This window comes from Eulemur rufifrons, chromosome 2 (genome assembly GCF_041146395.1).
Source record: "Eulemur rufifrons isolate Redbay chromosome 2, OSU_ERuf_1, whole genome shotgun sequence".
NCBI lineage: Eukaryota > Metazoa > Chordata > Mammalia > Primates > Lemuridae > Eulemur > Eulemur rufifrons.
The window spans coordinates 60,520,344-60,543,346 of NC_090984.1; the positions used below are offsets into that span (position 1 = coordinate 60,520,344).

A 23,003-nucleotide genomic window follows, 5' to 3' on the forward strand; every position below is an offset into this window, starting at 1 on the left:
ACACTACCACTGAAATCAAACATTTATTTTACTCTGGGTACTAAAAGGTAGAAATGAGGAATTAAATAGGTGGGCCATTCACAGGAAAGCCTTTAGCAAAAATATTGGAAAAACATAAACATAGTAGGCATCTGCCAGAAATAAATTAGTTCTTGGGAATGATCTTATATCTAAACTAGGATCCTGCTGCCCTTTCTGGTAGTCTGAATTTATTTTTAAAGGCATTTCTAGACATTTTCTTTTTTTGCGCAAGAGCCTATGCTGTAGCAAGCAGAGTTATCTCCAAGACTGTTGTATCTCTGGTCACACATGAAGCCTCAGGAATTTTAATCATCTGATGGCTGGGAAACAATCTGCCTGGTCATAGATGCTGACCTACTGGCTTTTACAGTTTTTGTTCTTCTTTTAACTTAACCCAATAAGCCCTGCCCCTTCAAAAAATAAATAAAAAGTATACTAAATCAGAATGTTAATGGATTTGGCTCCATTAGTTCCTAAACCATAGGAAGTGGCAAAATGGAGGAAAAAGAATCAGTTTTATTTTTGGCCTTTTTATTATTGTTTTAGCAATTTGGGGCTTCCACTCTTTTATGGTTAACCCATTGATGATATTTATTTGCTTTATATCTGACCCCAACTGATGAAAACCATTCTAAAACATCAATAATTAATTCAGTTAAAGACCATGGTCCGTCTGTCCCCAAGACAGATCCTATAAAGAGAGGGGAAAATCTCTTTTCTGGACACAGATTGACAGCAAAAAGATGAAAAATTAGTCTCTGTCAGCTGGACAGGAGATAGTCTCAGGTTTGTAAAACCAAGCCTAGAACCTACCTCCACTGCCCTTCGACCAGGAGAAACCATTCCCTCTCCTCTACCCCTCTGTAACATAATTCTACTTTTTAAAAGGACATCTCCCCTAATTCCCACCTCCAATAAATATCCAGTCTAAATTATTCTCCACCTATTATTAAAACTTTTTCACAAGCTCTGTGGGGAAGATTTACCCTGAGACAAACAGTGAACAGTGTGGGGATTTCAAAAAGAGATTAAAAAAAAAAAAAAAAGCTACAAGGCAAAGTGGTCCCCGTAGCAGACATGAAAACATTCTGCTTGAGGTGTGGTTCAATAATGAAGCAGGTGAAATATATAAAGTCAAGCTGGTATGAGGAAGAGGAAGTATTTGTGATGAGACTGGGACACATTGAGAGTCCAAGTTGCATTATGCATAGACTTGTGCTCAGATAAGAAGGGGTGCAAGGCAGCCTGATATCCCAGGGAAAATGGTGGAATTGGGGATGCACTGGCATCATCAAGTGAATCGGAATTCTTTACTCCTCCTTTCAATTCTTTCTGTAGATGTGGGGCCAAGGTCTGGCCTCTCTGTAGTACACTGAGGGAAAAGAACAGTGGATGTGAGGAGAGCAAGAGCCATTTCCCAGCCCATAGTTTGCCCAGATCCTTAGCACTCTTCACATTAAGACTATAGGCCTGGATTTCTGCTGATCCACTCCCAGCCTTAACTTTGCATCCTATCATCATCTTCCCTGGTCCACCCTCACTATATCCCCGTCATCCACCCTGAAGAACACAAAGCTTTTTAGTTCTTTGCCATAAGGTAATTTTTAAAAATGTGGTTTCTTTGTTTCAACAGTTAATAAGTTGGTTCATCTTTTAGTAACAGATCTCCCCTCCCCTAGCCCCCCACTCAGTCTTGTATGATCACGTCAGCATCATCATCATCTTCTTCCTCCTCCTCCTCTTCTTCCTCATCATCTGGCAGTTCTTCCTCCTCCTCTTCCTCTTCTTCATCTAGACAAACTACCACCTCAGCTGGCTCAGGTAGTCGAGAGTCAAACCAATCCAGTACCTGCTGGGTGCTAAGCCTTGATGCCTTACTGAGTTGAGGGATATCAGTTTCCCGTAGCTGTTGGTGGGCTGCCCAGTATCTCTCCAAGGGCTGTATATCTGGTGGGGGTGGAGGGATCGGCAGAGGTGGTGTCTCAGCCCATTCATTCAAGGAGCGGGTTGACGGTGATGGTGTGGAAATTGCTGGGTCTTGGAAACCAGGGGCACCAGGAACTGTGTTGTCCCGAAACCATTTTAGTTGCCCATGCTTCAAAGCATAGCGTGTGTCACCAAACCACTGAATGATCTCAGGCCGAGGTAAACCAGTGATCTGTTCCAATTTATGGTAATCCTCACGCCGTGCCCATTGACATTGTAAAAAAAAGGATTTGAGGATAGCCAGCTGCTCTTTGGTTTTGCGCTTGGTCTTTCGCTGGCGCTGGGTATCTGAGGAAAGATACTCTGCAGGGCCAACCCTACCTGGTACTGAGTTGTGCCGTAGCCTTTGGGGCCAGGCCGGCTCCAGCTGTGGGGGTAGTGCCTGTTCATTGGGTGACAGAGACTGTGGAATACAGCCTTGTGGCTGGAGGGGTTTAGAGGTGGCAGTAGCTCCATTAGCCAGTACCTGGAAAGAGGAAGAAGAGGTAGAGGAAGAAGAAGGAGTCATACTAGATGCTGAGTCCTTCTTACAACGACTGGCAAGTAATGAGATTGGTGGGGGCTTATCCCGAGCACATGACTGGTGGACAGCTTTGGAGTGGTTCCAGGAAGCAGCACCTATGCCATGTGACTGGTTGGGACCCCTGCCTGCCTGCTCCTTAGAGTGGCCACTGCTTTGATGATCCTGCCAAAAATCTGATTGCTGGGGGAATGCTCCACTGCCCGTTGTCATCAGGGGCTCCTTTGCTTTCTGGTGACTCAGTGGCAGTGGTGGTATCTGAGAGGACTCCTCAGGCTCTACCTTCAATCCTTTCATCTGGGTAGGCTCATTAAGAGTCAGAGGACCTATTCCAAGACCAACTTGTTCTTGTGGTGGCATTGGAGAAGGAGGCACCTCCTCTGGGGGCCGCCCTGCATGGTGAGTAAAAGATAGAAGGGATTTGAAGTGAAGTTGGTCTCGGTGGTAGACCACTCGGGCTCGAGTCTCTTCTATTTCTTCTGATGACCAGCTAATGCCACAGCGGAGGCGCTGGGCCATGAACCAAGTCTTGACTTTCTCCATCTGTAGCCCATAACGTAGGCAGAGAAGGGCAATGTCTGCTAGGCTGGGATAGGGAAAGTAGCTGAAGGTTTGTAGCAAGTGTTCATTGCCATCTAGCTCACTGGTCTGGGCTGCTTGGGTCCACACAAGCTGTAGCTCCTCAGAGATTGGAGGGAGGCAGATGAGCCCCGCCGGTGAGCTATTAAGACTGCTGGCCTCCTTATTAGGAGGCATGGTGCTTTCTGATTTGTGCCCTTCAGAGATAGCTGTAATAAGAAGAGAAACAGCTCAATCACTGGGGCTCCTCTTTTGGCACATCATTCAATTTCTACCAAACTAACTATTGGACACCGAAACAAATTTCTTTTTGTTTTGTGTTGTATTGTTTTTAAAGTGCTTCAACAATTCCTCATTTAATTTTCATAACCTTGTGAAGTCATCAGAGCCTGTTAGCATTCCTGTTTTAGGTATGAAAAAACTAAAATTCATAGAAGTTAAATTACTCCAAGTCACATGGATAGTGAGTGTTTGTCACCAAGTCAAAAATCTGTCTTTAAAGGTTAAGAAGGAAAACTAATCCTTATATAGTCTTTATAATTCCAATTCAAACTCACTTCTGGAAGCTGTCTCCTAACTCTCACCCTCTAAATTCAAGGGACAAGAATCAAAAAATGAAGACTCAACCTCAAAAACAAGAGGAACAATCATCTCAGAACTGTTACATTTTTATTTTCTTTCTTTTGGAGACAAGGTCTCACTCTGTCACCCAGGCTGGAGTGCAATAGTGTGATTATAGCTCACTGCAACCTCTAATTCCTGGGCTTAAGTGATCCTCCTGCTTCAGCCTCCCAAGTAGCTGGGATTACAGGCATGTGTCACTGTGCCCAGTTTGTTACTAATCCTTTAACTCCTAACAATTTATGATTATCTTTAGAATTATGGAGAGATAGGTTAGGAACACAACCAGTGAATATCTGGAAGGTAGGACAGCACTGTCCTCTGCCCAACCCCCAGCCCCCTTTCTTTCCCTTCTTGGTGGTGGAGTACTGGGGGAGGGGAATGATAATACCTTTAAACCCTAAGCACAAAACCGATAGCTGTATTTTTTCCTTCTCTCAGTAGGATGAGAGATATGGGTCAAGGATCTGGGATAAATGAGGCTCACTCCCCCTGGGTTTAGGTCATGTGAAAGTGGAGAAGGGAATGTTTCCTCCCCCAAGTCAGCCTGGGAACAAAGGTTATCCCCTCCCCCAGCCTTTGTCTTTTCCAACAGCTAGCCTCTCTCCAGGGAGCCCAGAGAACTCCCTCAGACACTAACAGCCCCCTCCACATAGGGCAGAAGGCCTCCTGCTCTTATCTTTTCAGCACAGCTTTTTCTCAAGACCAGGTGGATGAGCTCATTAGAAATTGTAACCAGCTCCGCCAGCTACCCAGCAGCACCACTGCTCCATGGTTATGGGTGCGGGGACTGCAGGGACAGCCCCTGACTGTGCTTCATCCCTGAAATACCTGTTCAAGTTATTTCCCAGAATATTCTGTTGACAATTTTAATTCAGCTCGCTATGTGGGCATTAAAGACCCTTTAACACATCTGTCACCCTTAACTCTTAAGGGAATCCCATCTGTGTTTATAAATATACTAATGATTTGATAAGGATAGGATTTCTATTAATATGTAAATACTACATGAATTGAGAAAATAAATTTCAAATCCATAAATTTAGAGCAATGTAATATCAGGAATTTTACACTATGGTTAAAAAATTCAGAAGTGGGCTGGACACAGTGGTGCAGTGGCTCATGCCTGTAATCTAGCACTTTGTGAGGCTGAGTTGGAGGATCACTTGAGGCCAGGAGTTCAAGACCAGCCTGGGCAACAGATGAAACTACATCTCTACGAAAACTTAAAAAAATTAGCCAGGCATGGTGGCAACGCACTTGTAGTCCTAGCTACATGGAAGGCTGAGGTGAAAGATCACTTGAGCCCAGGAGTTAGAGGTTGCAGTGTGCTATGATTATGCTACTGCACTCCAGCCTGGGTGACAGAACAAGACCCTGTCTCAACAACAAAAAAAAAAAAATTAAAAGAAATTCAGAAGCATTTTAATGCATGTCACCATTCTCTTTTAACAAGCAAACCTAATGGAAGGCCACGCAGATCCTAAAAGCAATGCATCTTGAAGAACGCCTTAAAAGGGTAAATGGAAGCAGCATGGCATGGTGGGTAGAAATATGAATTCTTGAGTAAGGCCAACCTGTGAGTTCGAATCCCAGTTCTGCCACTTACCAGCTATATGGATCTCAGGCAAAAGTGACTGAACTTATATGAGCCTCAGTTTCCTCATGTGTAAAAAATGGAGACAGTGCTGAATGTATGTAAACAGTTATATATTTTTACCAGGCACCTACTATGTGCTAGGTATTATGCACAGGCAGGGCATAAAGCAGCTGTTAGAGATAGAAGTCCTGGTTGAGGCAGATTAGAGATTAATTGTAGCTCCACCACTTTCTAGAATGCTGCTTGTCCTTGGGCAAGTTATTTAACTTCTCTAAGCCTTAGCAGAAAGAAAAACACCCACCTAGCAAGTTGACTAAATAAAAAAATGCAAAAATGCACTTGACATTATGCCTAGAACAAAGTAAAGGCTCAATAAATAGCAATCATTATTACTTGAGCTTTATGGAGTGATTCTGATATAAGGTAATGCTCCTCCTAGACAATGGGGAAAGTAGAGCAAAGACTGAATCCTTTAAAAAGCAGTCCCCAACCTTTTTGGCACCAGGGACTGTTTTCATGGAGGACAATTATTCCTTGGACCAGGAATGGGGGGATGGTTTTGGGATGATTCAAGCGCATTACATTTATTGTGCACTTTATTTCTATTATTATTACATTATAATCTATGATGAAATAATTATACAACTCACCATAGGTTGGGGACCCCTGCTAACACATTGACTGCCATACTAGAAAAAAAATGTTTCCCTGGGACCACAGTGTTTTATTACGAAAATAGAATAAAAACTTTAAAAACAAGAACAGTCATTTCTAATTTAATGAAAAAAATTTTTTTTATTGTTTTCTATGCATGAGTTTTATGCAACTTGAAAAATAGTTCTTGTGGCTCCCAAAGCGAAGAGATGTGTGAGTAACATTATGTTTTATAAGGCCCCGGCTCAAAACTGGCATACGTGGCAGTTAATGTGTTAAAGTCATTGTTTTCAATCTGGTTTTGCAGAGCTGTAATTCTAGCTAGCAGTGGAAGAAACCAGGCTATCTATGATTTTATATATAAATATACTTTTTTTGAGACAGAGTCTCGCTCTGTTGCCCAGGCTAGAGTGCCATGGCGTCAGCCTAGCTCACAGCAACCTCGAACTCCTGGGCTCAAGCGATCCTCCTGCCTCAGCCTCCCGAGTAGGTGGAACTACAGGCGCGAGCCAACACGCCCAGCTAATTTTTTTGTTTCTGTTTTTAATTGTCCAGCTAATTTTTTTTCTATTTTTAGTAGAGACGGGGGCTTGCTCTTGCTCAGGCTGGTCTCAAACTCCTGAGCTCAAGCGATCCACCCGCTTCAGCCTCCCAGAGTGCTAGGATTATCACAAGCATGAGCCACCGTGCCTGGCTATGATTTTATACTTTTTATATTTTGGGGTTTGGATACAATTTCAGAATGGATTTTGCTGCCTTAAAAATGTATGAAAACCACTGCTTTTGGAGAATTGTATAAAAAATTTGGATACTTTTGGATTGCTACATCAATTTCCAATGTGATCACTCCACCTTTCCCCTCCCAGGTTCACTCCCTACACAGCTGAGTGGCCTGTGAGGCACTGCTTGCATGGCCAGGTGCTAAATCACCATTTAGAAACTGTGGTTCACAAGGAACACCACCAAATCCATGCTGGAGAATACTTTATGATGGTAACACTTGACATCTACTCAACCTCATTTCTGTCCTGTTATATAAAGATACAATAACACTTTATATATGAGGAAAATGGACCATAATAAATAAAGCAGTCCAATATGAGGGTGAAGACTACCAGATGGGAATATAAGGCAGGCACAGCTATAAGCCTACAAGGAAGCACTTTGCTTTCATTCATATGGTTTGACATCCTTCAGATTCTCAGCATCAGCTTGATATTTCAGTGTAATATGCAAAACTGCAAATAACATATTTGGTGTACTGTATACATCCAGTTTTCACTTACACAAAACACAAGTTATGGAAAACTTCCTGAAACAGAATGGTGGCTTAAATCAAGGCACAGCTGTATAACTGGTACTCCCCTGGAAGAATCTGGCTTTGAACTGAACTAGAGAGAACTACAGCCAGAGTGGCTCATGAGAATTGTAACAAGTAGGATAGACCCTATGGTAATCAAAACTGTAATGAAGATACTAGTGTCTTGTGTTCGTGTCTCCATTTTGGATTAGGTAAAAAAAAAGGGAATCAAAGCTGGAGAAGTAAGGAGTCCTAGGGCAGAGGTAGTAGTGGTGGTGGTGAGCATCTATTCTGAATAATTACTAAATTTGTATCCTTATATATCCATATCCTTATATATCCATATTTAGCATATGCCAGATATGCCCTCCTGCTACTTAAAGTCACTAATAAAAATATAGTCAGTATAACATGCTTCTTTCCCATATCCCTGGGGGGATGGCAGAGAATGCGCTGCCTTAAACTTCCAGTTTCAGTGTTTACACAGTCCTAGAAAAAAGAGGACTTTAGAACTTTAGGCTTGAACCTAGGTTTATGTTTAAAGTGGGAGACTAGATATGATCCTGCTGATTCCTTAAATCTTTATTTAAAGATTTGAAGTACTACTGCCTGTGTTTGGTGATATAGTTTTAAGGGCCTTAAGGACTTTTAGTTATATTCAACTTAGATGCTTCTTAACTTTTTGGATCATGAACCTCTTTGAGAATCAGATAAAAGTTAAAGACCCTCAGAAAGTTATGACTCTTCCCCCAACACACAAACATTCACACTTACACAATGAACTCAGGGGATTCACTGATTGCCAAAAAGTTAGGTTAAGAACCTCTTCCTTGTATCTTCCCAATTTATAAAGGCAATGGTGGTAATTGCTTAAACATGAACAAACAGCTTGATGTGAAGGAACTGAAAGAGTGGATGGAAGACTTGAGAATTCGAATAAGTCTAGAAGGGACAGGGTAATCATGATCTTAGTTGGAAAGAGCGGAAGGGATGGGTGCTCAACTGGGCCAGGAGCCTGGCTTAATTGACCCACTGGATTACATGACCCATACCCACAGTGTACTGGATACTAGAGGTTAGTAGGCTACCCTCTAGTATGCCAAAATCATCCGCTTCATTCAGTTGTCCTGCGTGCTTGGGCCAGTTTTGTGTGATTCCAAACCTGCATATCCCATGGTTTTTCTGTATCTATATAATTAAACATCACATAAACCTATGAAAAATTACTGCATTAAAAAGTGTCCCTACGAAAACTAAGTCAAATGCTTTGGAGAGACATAATACAAAGGAGAATATACAAAAATTGTTTTGAGTTGGGTGTGGGCAAGACAACTGGAAAAGACTTAGGGGTGGGACTGAAAACTTTCAAAAGTATTTTGCACTTAGATTGCTTCAAAAGTGTCTAAATTCTCACTTCATTTTAGAGAACCCCAAACTGGAAATCATAGATGATCAAGTGTCTGAGTAGCTCTCATCTTAAGACTGCACACTAGAATTACCTGGGAAACTTAAAAACCAGGCCACCCTCCTCCCCATTCTGATTTAATTCGTCTGGACTAGGGCCCAGGCATTCATAGTTTTAAAAAGTTCTCAGGGTGCAGCCACCAAGGTTTGAGACTCCCTTGTGTAGTTAATACTAGAAAGACAATTGGGAACTCCAGTCAGCAGACTTACACACACAAAAAGTCTCACCACTACACCAAAGGATTGGTGAAATGAACATACTTTTAATTATAATGTTTAAGATAGATATGCATTATTTTTAAAATCCCTAACTTTGGCTTTTTCAATTACTGCCGTCTACCTATCCTAATCACATAATATAAAAGGGCTTCAAATGTATGGTGAGGAGGTTCACATGATAAAAAAGATCTTCTGATCTGGGCCCACATTACCAAACAGGTCTCAGCTTGAGTCTTCTTTCAGTTTAGAAGTCTCAGATTAGGACGAAACACCAGGAACCTCTGAGGACTTGGGTTCTCAATTTCCTGGTTGGTTTTCTGAGTATGACGGGGTACGGGAGTCAGAAGGGGCAGTTTCTTCTAAACCTTTCGTTCCCAAAGGCCACTACTCCCCAGAAGTAAGGCCAGGTTCTGTAGGTGTGTTGAGGTCGCCAAGAGGTAGTGAAGAGAGTGGGGCGGAGATGGGGGGGAGGCCTGGGAAGGAAACGTTTCTCCTATCCTCCATTTCACAGGCAGACCAGAAGGCTCTGAACTGGGTCAGGGAACAAAAAGTTGCTGCACTTGGGGCGATGAGCCCCAGGAGGCAAGCGAATCTCAATCCTCCCCTCGCCAAGGGCGCCCCAACCCGACCTTCCCCTCCTCCTCCCTACACAGTCACTCACCCTCCCTCCCCCCAGTTCCAACAGGGAACCGAAAAGTCCGGAGGAGAAAAGAGAGAGAACCGGGTGACTTCGAACCCAGAATTCTCATCCCCTCAGAGCGGGGATGGGGCTCTGGAGATCGGAGATCGTACACGGGCACGGAGGGGAAGTCCAAGGGGCTGGGGATCACTCACCGCGGTCTGGCCCGGGCGGCGGCTCCCAGCCTCGCACCATGGGCCGGGGGGAAAGGGGGAAGAGGGCAGGGGGCCTCCGGATGGTAGTGGGGTTGCTGCCCGGTGCGGCCTGCTCCGAGCCCACCCGCGCGGCAGAGACCAGGACTGCCCCCCCTAGCCCCCGAAAGCGCTCCCGCCTAGCCCAGCCCTGCTCGAGCGAGTTGGAGGCGGGGCGGATGGGTGGGGCGGGCGTCCAGGGGCGGTGCCAAGGTGGCCCGAATCCTGATTGGTGGACGCAGGCAGGCAGGCACCGGGGAAACGCATTGGGCCGGCCATTGGCTGCGTGGGTCTTGGCCGAAGCCGGTTATTGGCTGCGTGAGCCTCAGCTGGGGCCATCTATTGGCTGCGTGTGGCAGGGAAGATGTCCCCCGGGGCCAAGTTGCCGTGAATGGTACCTCCCCCTACCCTCGACCTATTGGCACCAGACCTTTGCAGTACACCGGACCCGGTTCCTTCCGAAATTCCCCAAGGAGAGACACAGCACTTTGCTGAACTGTGTGGACCTCCAGCAATTCATTTGTTTCCTCCTGAAGGAAGCCCTCCAGGAAGACCTTTTCAGAGTCCCCGCCTCAGTCTTACACGAACTGCGCCTTCCCAAGCGAGAGCCCAATCGGCACCAGCAGCGTCAGCTGTAACGATGCGCCTAAAGCAACCGGGAACTTATTCTCGAGATGGATCAGAAGTCTTGTCACCCGGAAGGCGAGGATCTCAGGAGCCCAGCGCCTTTGGCCGCTTCCCGGGTCAAACTGGTACCAGATACATGTTCCCATAGACGAAGTGCTGGAGCAGTCACCTCGTTGGGACCTACTAGACTCCCCGCCCTAGTAAAGAGGACCTGGAGCTCTGCCTAATATAGGGACCTTAGTTTTCGCTGTCAAGAAAGGGATGAAGGCTGTGGGGCTGGGGTAGGTGGGGAGGAGGATCGAGCCCAGGATTGAGCCCAGGAGTTCGAAGCCAGCCTGGGCAACATAGCCACTGCCCTGTCTCTTAAAAAAAAAAAAAAAAAAGTTTTTTTTTTTTAATTTTTTAAATTAATTAATTAATTAATTTTGAAACAGAGTCTCACTCTGTTGCCTGGGCTAGAGTGCCGTGGCGTCAGCCTAGCTCACAGCAACCTCAAACTCCTGGGCTTAAGCGATCCTCCTGCCTCAGCCTCCCGAGTGGCTGGGACTACAGGCAGGCGCCACCATTCCCGGCTAATTTTTTCTATTTTTAGTTGTTTGGCTAATTTCTTTCTATTTATAGTAGAGGCGGGGTCTCGCTCTTGCTCAGGCTGGTCTCGAACTCCTGAGCTCAAGCAATCCGCCCGCCTCGGCCTCCCAGAGTGCTAGGATTACAGGCGTGAGCCACCGCGCCCCGCCAAAAAATTGTTTTAATTAAAAAAAAAAAAAAAAAAAAAGGATGACAGTAAAATGGACTTTCCTCCAAAGCAGTATCGAACATACTGTGAGGATCTGGGCCAAAATTTGTATATTTAGGATTCTCTATCTTCTAACTAAAATTTGGACACAATACTTTCTGAAATGACTCTTCTCATTTTGCTCTTTGAAAAAGTCTCTTCTTGCATATTTGGATCACGTAGCTTATATAGCTACAATAGTTTATAAAACAATTTTAGACTTTGCCCTGTATTCTCAGACTTCATCATTCCCTTTCCTTACATACCCACAAACCAATCATCATAACTCCTACTTTTTATTTTTCATTGCTACACTCTAAGGTCTAGAGCTCTTTCAAGATTGCCAAACATCTTAACTATCTCTATTTCAGTGCTGAGCCCTATTTTCAGTTGCTAGCCTTGTATTTTCCCCATGTCTCGCCCACCCCATTACATTTAGTAACAATCTCAACTCCTAAGAGCCAGTCTCAACATCCTTCAAACTAACATCTGGCAAAAACATCATAGGAGTAAACAATGGAAAGACATATATACTCAGTGTTAAGCTTAGAAACTTTTGATCCTTCAGGGTTTGAGCCAAGGCTGATGGTATTTTATAAACTTCCTAAATCATGACCATTACAATGGCCCATTGGTTTGTGTGTAATGAAGGAAGGGAAAAGTGAAATATTTTAGGCGGCAGCAGCCCTCAGTTGCCAGTGGAGAGAGAGGTCATTCCCTCATAATCCAAGCAATTAATGAAACTGGATTGACTGGGAAGAATTCATGCTTGTTCGTCTGGAAAGCCAGGCAAGAACTGTCTGTGGGAACTAAACACCTGATCCTGGAGGGTTCAGTGAGTCATTCCAGGTGTCCCTGATCCTGGGCTTGGAATTACAAAAGGTGGACAACTCAGTCACCTTTCTTGTCTCAGAAAGGCACTCACTCCCAAGAGTCAGGAACTGGGGGAAGACTGGAAGACAGATTTAGGAAAAGGGGGAATCCAAGGAAAGGAGAAGAAACTCTCCTGCCCCAGTTCTAGAGTATGGGCTGAAGCCTTCTCCTTCCATGTGGGTTTCACTCTATAGTTTTAGAAGATGGAGTGGACAGGGGAGGGGAAGTTAAGGAGAGAGGGAGAGGTCCAGGCTGACAATATAAAGGGAGAGTCCCACCTTTAGCAGGACAATAACCCTCTGAGCTCTTCGAGGAACCAGTGCTAAAGAATGGAGACTCATGCCATCCTCAATATAGAGATGTTAATGCTCCATCTTTGGTGAAAACTTTCTCTCCCTTTGCATTGCTGAATTAGCAGGGCTGACCAGAGGCACATTTACTCTATAGCTAAGGACCCTGAAGTTTAGGGCTCTCCCTTGCACAGACCGCTTCGAAGGCAGTGGAGGAGCCCCAGCAAGGTGTTAGTTAACAGGATCGTAGGTTTCTGTAAAATTTGAAAAAATATATTTAAACGGTAACTGGTTAAGGTTGATGTTTCTTTCCTTTCTGACTTCTCCATCACATTTCCCCTTTTGTCAGGGTAGCAGTGGAGAGGCCATGGACATTTGGGGATTGGCTAAGGAAGTTGACTTAGGGATGCATTTAGTGTGGGTTTAGAAAGTATACCTATGTGGTTTGCAGTTAATTCTGTGAATAAATTATCCCTGTGTAGGTATGGTGTTATGGACTGAACTATGTCCCCCCATCCTCCCAACATTCAATGTTAAAGTCTTAACCCCCAGTACACTTCAGAATATAACTGAAGATAAGGTGTTTAAAGAGGTAATAAGTTAAAATGAGGTCTGTAGGGTGGGTTCTAATACAATGACTGATATCCTTTTTTTTTCCTTTTTATTATTTTTAGCTGTCCAGATCATTTCTTTATATTTTTTTTAGTAGAGACAAAGTCTCCCTCTTGTTCAGGCTGGTCTCGAACTCCTGACCTTGAGCGATCCTCCAGCCTCAGCCTCCCAAAGTGCTAGGACTACAGGCGTGAGCCACCGAGCCCAGCCTGATATCCTTATAAGAGGAAATTTGGACACAGATGTGTGAGTGAACAAAGGAAAGAGCACGTGAAGGCATAGGGAGAAGACGGCTATCTACAAGCCAAGGAGAGAGGATTCAGAATGAAAGCAACTTTCCTGACACTTTGATCTTGAACTTCTAGCTTCCAGAATTGAGAAATTAAATTTCTGTTGCTCAAGTCACCCAATCTGTGATACTTTGTTATAGTAGCCTTATCAAACTAATATATATAGCTTTCAGGAATACTACTAATGTCACCAATTCAAAGTGCTTATGACATTAATCATTGCAAATTTGAAAGACTCCAAAATCTTATACCACATAAATGAAAGAAATTTGATAGAGGTTTTTCCAAGTTTGACAAAAATCCTAAAAATTTATGTGACATTATCACTTACAAGATGTGAAGGTGAAATTTTTCTAAATTATCAAGACTTTAAAAATGTGATCAATCATGCCAGAAGACTAAGTTACCTTTCTTACTCTATAGAAAATATATATAATCATAATATGAAAAGGCTATCAAAGAGCATGCAGCCAAAATATTGTAGGAAAAAAATACATAGGTTTGTCAGGCAGGTAACTTTTTCACAGCTTTTTAAAAATTGTAATTTGTTGATATCTCTTCTCATTTTAAAACAAATATTCACTTTTGTGCCTGATTCTGTATTTGTAATTTTGTACTTACATTCCTAAAAAGGGCTCCAAAAGTTGTATGCTTCAGGTACGAAAAAACCTGGGTCTACCTGGGACCCACCAAATGGATATGGTGAGTTTCTGTGCCATTTAGGGGAACCATACTCCAATATTCTGTGCCCTGTCTCCTAATACCAGAGCTGGAGGGAGGGGGGAGGCCGATTAGTCAGAGCTGCAAGTATTGAGGATTTGGGATAGATTGGGATAGATTTGGGAAGATTTCGGATAGCAAAAGCTGCATTGAAGGTGTTTGTATGTGAAAGCAAGAGTTCAGACAAACCTACCACCAAGATGTGAGAGGTCTGCAGAGGCTAGGGCCACAGAGACACTAGGCTATAAGCCATAGAGAGAACCCTTGGAAAACCCCACCTACCTCTCCTTGTGCTCCTCATGCTGACTCTACCCTTCAGCATGTCTGGCTTTGCTCACAACACATACTGAAGAGAGGGTGCTCTGTGGTGACATCATAACTTGGCCATTATGATGTAATGAGGAGCCATCAGATTATATCTGATTATTCTCAGTCCAGGGCTTCCCTCTTAGGAATGTCCTCATTTTTTCTGGTAGTTTCTTTCATCATTCAAGTGATGTGGGAGGCACTCCTGTTAGAACTTAATCTTTTTCAAGGACCCCGTCCCTTTATTATCTATTTCTATCACTCCATTCTGGATTAGACAGAAGTCTTTGCTTTCCCTCTCCGTATTTCTTGTCCTTTCCTTTAGGGTTGCCCTTGATAAGGAAAAGGCTTTGTTCTTCCCTCCAGTGCTTTAAGGAGCAGAATGTAACTCAGATGGTCCCCTTAAGGAAGGAGTCCCCCACCTCAGGGGAAACACAGGGCTTTCCCCAAGCTGTTCCCTTTAACTGCAAGAGCAATTAATGCTGGATGCCAGCTAACGAAGAGCTGAGCCCTGGTGACTCTCCTACTACCCAAAATAGTGGTAGGATCCTGAAGTGTCTTATAACTGGGCTGCCTGACTCCTCCATATCACCTTCCTTCCCAACTTTTACATAACCAGAGGACTCCAGCGCAAAGGGAATAGGACTTTTAAGAAATAAGATGATCAAGAAATGGAGGGGGTCAAGGAGGGAATCTTGCCTTTGGGTCTCTTGCCACCCTCAGCCTAAAACAAAGAATACTTCTGGATATCTTATGACATACTTTCTTTTTATATTTCAACTTTACTTCAAATATGAGGTTTTATATACACAAGGGAGGGTGGTTGCATGAGGAAGCTGAAGTGAGGCCCAATACTAGTGGGTTTGGGGCCCAGTGCACAGGGCTGTACTATGAAGGAACTGGGGAGGCTCTGGGAGGACCTAGTGAGAACAGTGGCTTAGGGGGGAATTCACATAGGAAACTTTCATTTCCTCCCCAAGTTAGCTATTCAAAAGGTCGATCATTTGGTCTTTGTAGCAGTCACTGCTCTTTGGCAGCATCAACAAAAGAAGTGTCAAGGCCAGGGACACAGAGAAAACTATCAGTCCCTTTTGTTTCTCTTTATGCCTGGATGGGGGAGGGAATGGATGGAAACTAGTAGAAGAAAATGAAACATTTCTGATGTTATCCCTTGCTATGAAAAATCATGGGTCTGTATAGAGACCTGTCTGTTTCTTAGTCTGGGAATGGGATGTGGCCAAGAGGCCTGGGTTTAAGCCCTATCTTGAGCTGCACAAATTCTCTGACTCTGCTGGAGTCACTTCTCATCTCTGGACCTGTGTCCTCATCTGTAGAGGAGCCTAGACCCAATAATCTCTAAAGACAAGCTTTTTCAGGTCTCTGATTCTAGGACTTGTGAACTGCAAGAATCCAAATGAGCTCCAGAAAAACCAGGAGTTGGAAGTAAGAGGATGTGGGAATTAGATTGGAAAATTGAAGAGTTAGGGTTTGTAACAAAGAAAAAGGATGAGCTACACTCAAAGAAAAAAAGAACAGAAGGAAGGCAGGCTATGGAACAGGTAAGTGTAGAAAGACATCTGAGGTCTGGATGACAGGAAAGAGCAAGAGTTTCTGCTGTGCTGCCTCAAGGACCCAAGCCCTCGACCATGCTAGTGTTTTCTCTTACGGCACTTCCCAGTCCATGGCAGTTATACCCCAAATTGCTCCTATTCATACAGTCATCAGCCTTTAGAAGAAGTTTACAGTTTACACCAAAATGCGTAACATATAATAGGATCCCTAAAGATTCTGCATTTCCTGGGTCAGATTAGACTGAACCATTTGGGAGAAACCAGTGATTGCAGTTGTCTATGTGTACTTTTCTTTGCTTTCTGGGGCTGCAAGAAATATGGATGGACATGTTGCAGAGAGCAATGCATGAAGGAAAGGGCATATTGCCTAATCTTGGTTGATTTGCAGATGGTGGGGTTTGTGGTGGTGCTGCACCTGCTCAGCCCAAGGTGAGGAAAAACCAGGGGCTGGGGAGAATCTCAGTGCTTGTCATGGGAGAGGAGTGCACACCAAAAGCATCAGGGCAAAGAATCCCTCCTGAGAATCTCAAAAGGACCAGGCACACAAAAGCCATTCAATAAATACTAGTTTATTGCCTATTTTACAAGGCTTGGTGGCACTGCTAGTTTGTAAGCCTAGGTTCAAAGAGAGAGGCACCCAGTATTTGTGTGTGCAAGAAGGTGGCTCAGCCCAGGCTGAGGGGGAACTATCAGCTTACCCCCAAGCCCTGGGGCAGCTCAATATGCCAAAAACCAGAAGACTCAGGTGTTGTTCTATAAAGCTGAGAATGGAGATATGGGGAGAATGGGGATGTGGTACTTCTTACACAGAAAGAGCTCAGGGAACAGGATTATCCTTAGTTCTCTGCCCCCAATCAGAGTTTGCATTTACCCACTCAGTATCATCAGGGCTCCCAGAGAGGGCCCGACAAGCACAGACCATCTAGCAGTTTTCCCAGTCGGGGACCCTTCTAGTGGAAACATTAGAGAACTTGCCTGTTCAAGACTAGTGCAGGAAGGAGGGCGGCTGTGGCACACCAACAGGTACAGAGGGTTGGCTACGGACAGGAGAGAATCCCAATGTATGGAAAAGCTAGAGTTTTAATAGGTTCCCAAGTTCCCTAGAAGGCAGGTGGGGTGGTCCCTTGTTGATCCTACAGAGCTGGGACACTGGCGCAGGAGACAACAGCAAGCTCCCACAAAGAACAGATGAAGCCTGGGGCCCCTTGCCTTCTCCAGACCAGTTTGGGAGACTGGGAAGATGAGAAGGCAGAGCAGTCAGAAACTATGAGAAATGATATATTGCAAGATTTTAAATTTTGTTTTTAAAGGGAAAAAAAAATACAACATGGTTATGCAGAGGCTTGGGAGACCTCCTGGGTTCAGTCTCTTAGTTCTGCCACTTACTAGCTATATGATCTTGAACAAATAACAGCTTCTCTGAGCCTGTTTCCTCATCTCTAAAACAGAGATAATGATAATGTTCAACTCAGGGTTGTCTTGAGCATGCATGCTAGACAGATTTCAGCAGATAAGTGTTAAGTAAATGTGAGCTAGCACTATTGTTAATATGACACAACAGTAATTCACACACATTAGGCAAGAGATTATTACACACTGAGCATCAACCCGGTCTCCCTGTTATCCTCCCTTGGGCTCCTAATTGATGAATAAACAGTGTATTGCTTGGTGGCTTCCAGTACAATTTTTCTCTTCATTTTGCTGGAACTTTGACCTGAAGGTGATCCACAAGATGCATGAAATTCTTCCTGTTTTCTTCACAAGGTAAGGATGATGTTTAAATGGGCATTTGTTTGAGGAATGACCTGGGGGCTCCTCTCCTTCCATCTTCAAAGGATTAAGGCTGTGGACAGGAGGGGCATGGTAACAAGCCCCACGCTTTCTTCTGAATGCATGTGTGGGCAAATGTGCATGACCCACCTCCTTCACGTAGGAAGGGGGGATCCAGAAATTTTTCTCTGAGAAATCAGTAACAGAAATGGGTTTGGGAAGCTGGTTACCTGGGAGCTCTTTGTTCATCTGTAGCATCAGGAACCTCTTCTTTTCCTTCCTCTTCCTTCCAGAAGATTATCAAGGAGCCTGAGGGAGGAAGGTGGAGCAACCATGGTCTTGGAGAAAAAGAAGGAGGTTCTCCACTCCTTCTGGAGGGAGAAGGAATAGCAGAGATCAAGGATGAAGAGGGAGGCAAATGGAAGTAGACAAAATGAAGGTAAACACCCTATATATTGAAAGGAAAAATGATGAGAAGGGAGAAGGACAAGGAAAGAAAGAGAAAAGCAAAGAGGTTAGGAATAGGGTGAGAGAAAAGGAACAACAAGCAACCAGCAAAGGAATGATTCCCAAGTTCAGTTAACGAGGAGGAGACGTAGGCATGAATGTGAATGGGTGGAAGACTCCAGCTCTCCCATTTCACCTGCTAAGGGCATGGCGCGGACTGCCATCTTCTGGTGCATTTAATATTCAAGTTGCTTTGATTCTTGATTTGGAATGATTTCTATTCCTTATACCCATAATTTTTCATCCCCAAGAGAACCCTCAACATTGTTTCTTTTCATCTTTAGAGCTCTCACACATCATTTTCCCCCAACACTCTGAGACACTTCCCCAAAGCTGTCTCAGAGCACCGAGGGTGGAAGTCTGTGGGAGCAAAAGCAAAAACGGGCAGAAGATGAACTGTGGTTTGGAAGAGGCTCTGGAATATCCTGGGGCTGCAGGCTGCTTATGGGATGCTTCCTGGGCCCTGGAACATCTGTGCCAAAAACTAGAGGACCCATCCTCAGCCCTAACTGGACACTCAGGTGCTGTGAGTTCTGAACTGTAGCACCAGTGTGGCTTTTAATCTACACTCTGCCAAGCACAGGTCATAAAATGTCAAACAAGAAGGAGCCTTAAGAGATCATCTAACCCAATACTATATTCCAAGGGGCACAAAGAGGTGAAGTACCTTGCCCAAAGTTTTACAGCTAGTCAGTGACTTCCTTTTCTTCTGAGGCAGAAAGAAAAAATTGGAATAGTGATTCTCGTGGTTCACCGTCCTTTAACAAACACCGTCCCTAAAGTGCTTAGAGGTTATTAAAAGGCACCCCAGAAAGGTAAGGCTGGAATTTTTCTGGAAGCCCGAGTGTACCAACCGCTTAGGCACATCATTATTTGGCTACAAGGACAGCCCTGGAGTTGCTTTACCTCCATTTTAATCCCTAAGGCTCCTGGAGGCTGGAGGAAGGAGCTCTGACTGCTGTCATCACTCGCCAGCCAGTCTATGGAGACTGAAGCTAGGAACTGTCAGGGGTGACAAGGGAATCCTGTCATAATGCCAAGGTCCGGGACAATGGCCAGGCTCCTGGGATTAAGCAAGGCAATTATGGCTGAGTTAAAGCTAGGATGGGCAGGACTGGGGGACCTGAGGTGGCAAAGGTGGGTAAGAAGAAGGAATGAGCTGGCAATCAAAATGACTTCAACTGGGGTGGGCTACTTCACATAATACCTCCTAAATTCCGAAAAGGTTCCTTTGCCTTCAACTGCCTAGGCCGGATGGGCCTACTCACTTAAGAGAACCTCACCATCTTTCGCATTCTTCCGCTTTTTTCTAATCCCTGCAGCGTCCTTTTGGGTCTCCTTTCTCCCCTATGCCTGGGGTTCCTTCCACTCACATCCAACCAGCGTTTTCCACCCCAATGTCCCCGAGCTTTGTTGATTCCGCCCACCCCCTGCGCGCCCCTTTGATTTCTCCCATCCTCCTCTCCCTCCCCGCCCTCCCCGACTTGACTCTGACGGCTTCCCACCAATCTTGGTTTCTCCCATTCCTCCCCACCACATCGAGTTCCCCTCGCCCCCGGGTGCCTTTGGTTTTTTCTGCCGTGGGCGGCAGGCGCCTGGTCTCAGATAAAGTGGATCCAGCCCTGGGGCTCTGGGGCTCCGCCACTGCCCGGGTGCTCGGGCCCACGTAGAGCATAGTCGCGGCCGCCGTTGTTGTCCCAGAACTCGCGACCAGTCACACGGTAGCGCAAGGCGAAGAGCAGGGCGCCCCCAATGGGCGGCGCGGGCAGGCGGAAGGCGAAGCGGTCGGCGCGCGGCGGGGGCGGGGCCGGGCCGGCGTAGGCGGCGGGCGCCTCCCGTTGGCTGCGCCAGCCGTCGGCGCTCCAGCGCACGCTCACGCGCTTCTCGTAGGCCAGGTCCAGCACGCGCGCGCTCCCGGCCACGCCCAGCGGGCCCGCCTCGGCGCGTTCCAGGCAGATTCGCTGCGCCTGCAAGCGGGCGGCGAAGCCGGGCTCGCTGGCCGGCTCCAGGGCGGCGCGCGCCTCCTGGGGGAAAGAGAAAAGAGGGAGAAGAGAGCCCAGGGCGAAGAGGGGGAGGGGAAGGGAGCGGGTTAGAGCGAGGCACTGGACCAATCAGAGGCCGACCCCGGCGTCCGGGCCGGCGGAGGGGGGAGATCAGCTGGAGGGCTGCCACAGAGCCACAGGCCAATGGGGCCACCGAGGGGGATGAGCAAGCCCAAGCCCAGGGATGGGGATGGAGATGGGTGTTCCTTGACAAAGCCACGCCCGCCGCGGCCGGCTGGGGGAGGTCCCCGGGAAGGGGCGTGCCCCTGCCGCCTACCTGGAGGCCGCGGGCGCGGGGCTGGCACGGCGCAAAGTGGCGGAGGGCGTCCCTCTGCAGTTGGACCTGCACGTGGCGGGGCACCCGGGGCAGCTCTCCCGGGCGGAAGCGGCGCACGGCGGCCAGCTCCAGCCCCAGTGCGTCGGCGAAACGCACTCTCTTGCGGGTGTCCGGACTACGGCTGCGGGGCGCTCTGGCCCCGCCGCCTCCAGCGGGCGCAGAGCGGGCCCGGCGACCCCGACTCGGAGCGTGAGCGCGGGATCGGGCCCCGAGCCGCGTCCCGCCCTCGCCTTGCTCCTCCTCCGGCTCCTCCTCGAGGCTGGGCCGCTGGCTGCGGTAGTAGGCGCGCTCTGTCAGCGCAGCGATAAAGCTCAGGTTGCGAGGGATGTCGGTGCGGGGGGGCCGCTCGCGGGACATGGTACCCCCGCACCGGCGGGGCCAGCCCGAAGCGCCACCGCGCTGCCCTCCCTTCCTCTCTCCCTCCCGCCTCGCGTTGGTGCAGAAGTCGCAGGGCCCGCTTCAGCAGCCCCTCGCCCTTGTGTACTCTCCTTGCTGTCACCTCCAGGATCCTCCACCTCGGTTCGCTCTGCCTCGCCTCCGTGACCACTTTCCCTCCCTAAGGCGGTCAGCTCCTAGGGTCTTCAGACCATCACATCCTGCCTCCTGCGAGCTGTCTGCTCTGAGCGTGCGCTCAACGGCGCTCACCCTCGGGTTCCGCGGTCCTCATGGCTCTGGCCCCCGCCCACAGCCCTGTGACAGGTGGCTCCGCATCTGTCTTTGCTGCTGCACCAGGGGGCGGGGACTCCACTTCTTCGGTCCCGACTGAGGCCACTCAGCCTTTTTTCAAAAAGTCCTCAACTTTGCCCGCATGGCACGGGAAGGGTTAACGCAGGAAGGAAAGAATAACCTTTCCTTTCCTTGCAGGGGAAGGTTCAAAACACCCAGCATGTGACTTTATCTAAAGGGCTCACCGTTTTCTTTTCTTAAACCTAGGCCCCAGATTAGGGAGGGGGTAGCGTTGGGTGCAAAGAAGGAAAGGTCGTGAAAGCTGGGTGGAGTCTTTGAAAGAGAAGGTGAGATGTGACACTCAAAAGGGGTAGGGGGCAGGGGGAGGGGGTGGCTGAACACTGCTCATTGGAAAGAGTCCAGAACTGAGAATTGTGGAAAGACCTAGCTTCTAGACCCACCTCTGGTGCTATTTAGCTGTATGACCTTGAGCAAGGAACAACTTTGGACCTCAGTTCTCTTATCTGTAAAAAGTGGGTTCGGCCAGGCGAGGTGGCTCAGGCCTGTACTCCTAGCATTTTGAGAGGCCAAGGCCGGAGAATCGCTTGAGGCCAGGAGTTAGAGACCAGCCTGAGCAAGATCAAGACCCCATCTCTAAAAAAAACCAGAAAAATTAGTCAGGTGTGGTGGCGCTTGCCTGTAGTCACAGTTACTTGGGAGGCTGAGGCAAGAGGATCTCTGGAGTTAAAGGCTGCAGTGAGCTATGATGATGCCACTGCACTCTAGCTCAGGTGACAGAGTGAGACCCTGCCAAAACCAAAAACAAAAACAAAAAACCCCACACAAAAAGTGAGTTAGAGTTCTGATTTCTAATCCAACTGTAAGCCCTTTGAGGACAGGGCTGTCTGATTCACGGTGAGTTTAGTACATGATAGACCCTCAAATGATTGAATGAATGAGCACTAAACAACTCTTAGAGCTGGGACTGTGAGCTTCCAAGAAGGGCAAAGAGCTGGCTTTTTGCCCATTCATTTTTTTCTGCATTAGTAAAAAAAGTATTTTGGGTTTTTTCAAACCTTCCTACTGATCTTATATAGCACTTATAATGTCCTAGGTACCATTGTAAGAGTTTTACAAATATTAACTCATGTAATACAACCATCATAGGAATAGGGAGTTTTATCATGCCTGTTTAACATAGGAGAAAATCTATAGAGGGGATAGGACTCTTGCCCAGGGTCACATAGTTAATAATTGGGGACCTGGTATTAGGACTTCAGCAAGTCCAGCACTGGAGTCCACCCTCTTATCCCCTTGGTTACATAAGATTAAAACATTAATGCTAATTGTTAACATCTTCAGAGTATTAAAATGGGTACACTTAGAGAAGAAATGAAATCTCTGAATTTAAAGCATCAGGATAGTTTAATTGTAAAATCACAAGTGACTTAAATAGGAAATAAACTGTGACACTTATATTAACACTATTTTATTATTGCACAATTCAGTCTTGTTTGCATTACACTAGTATTAACCATAGCAATGCTATTTAGCCAGGACTCATTTTTAAAACAACATTTTTATTTTCTTATTTTAAACATATATATATAAAATCCATGGACATATTCTCTTCATATCTTAGGCTGTAAAATAATCATACATTAATTTATGTTACAGTCAAGGAGTTTAAAACAGTCTTCCTTGCTCTGGTAAAATATGAATCACTGAATTACCTATTGGGTACAATGAACACTATTTGGGTGACCGGTACACTAAAAACCCA

The 23,003-nt window shown here is 46.1% G+C and overlaps 2 protein-coding genes across 2 annotated transcripts; both read right to left on the reverse strand.

The window, feature by feature from the left end:
• Positions 1–606: 606 nt before the first annotated feature.
• On the reverse strand, positions 607–9,957 carry HOMEZ (homeobox and leucine zipper encoding). Its single transcript, XM_069463507.1, has 2 exons — positions 9,799–9,957; positions 607–3,315 (listed from the first exon to the last, which is right to left on the reverse strand). Exons 1-2 carry the CDS (start codon positions 9,836–9,838, stop codon positions 1,709–1,711), a joined length of 1,647 nt encoding a protein of 548 aa, XP_069319608.1. The 5' UTR covers positions 9,839–9,957; the 3' UTR covers positions 607–1,708.
• Positions 9,958–18,844: 8,887 nt separating this feature from the next.
• PPP1R3E (protein phosphatase 1 regulatory subunit 3E) lies at positions 18,845–20,911 on the reverse strand. Its single transcript, XM_069463518.1, has 2 exons — positions 20,495–20,911; positions 18,845–20,199 (listed from the first exon to the last, which is right to left on the reverse strand). Exons 1-2 carry the CDS (start codon positions 20,909–20,911, stop codon positions 19,777–19,779), a joined length of 840 nt encoding a protein of 279 aa, XP_069319619.1. The 3' UTR covers positions 18,845–19,776.
• Positions 20,912–23,003: the final 2,092 nt, after the last annotated feature.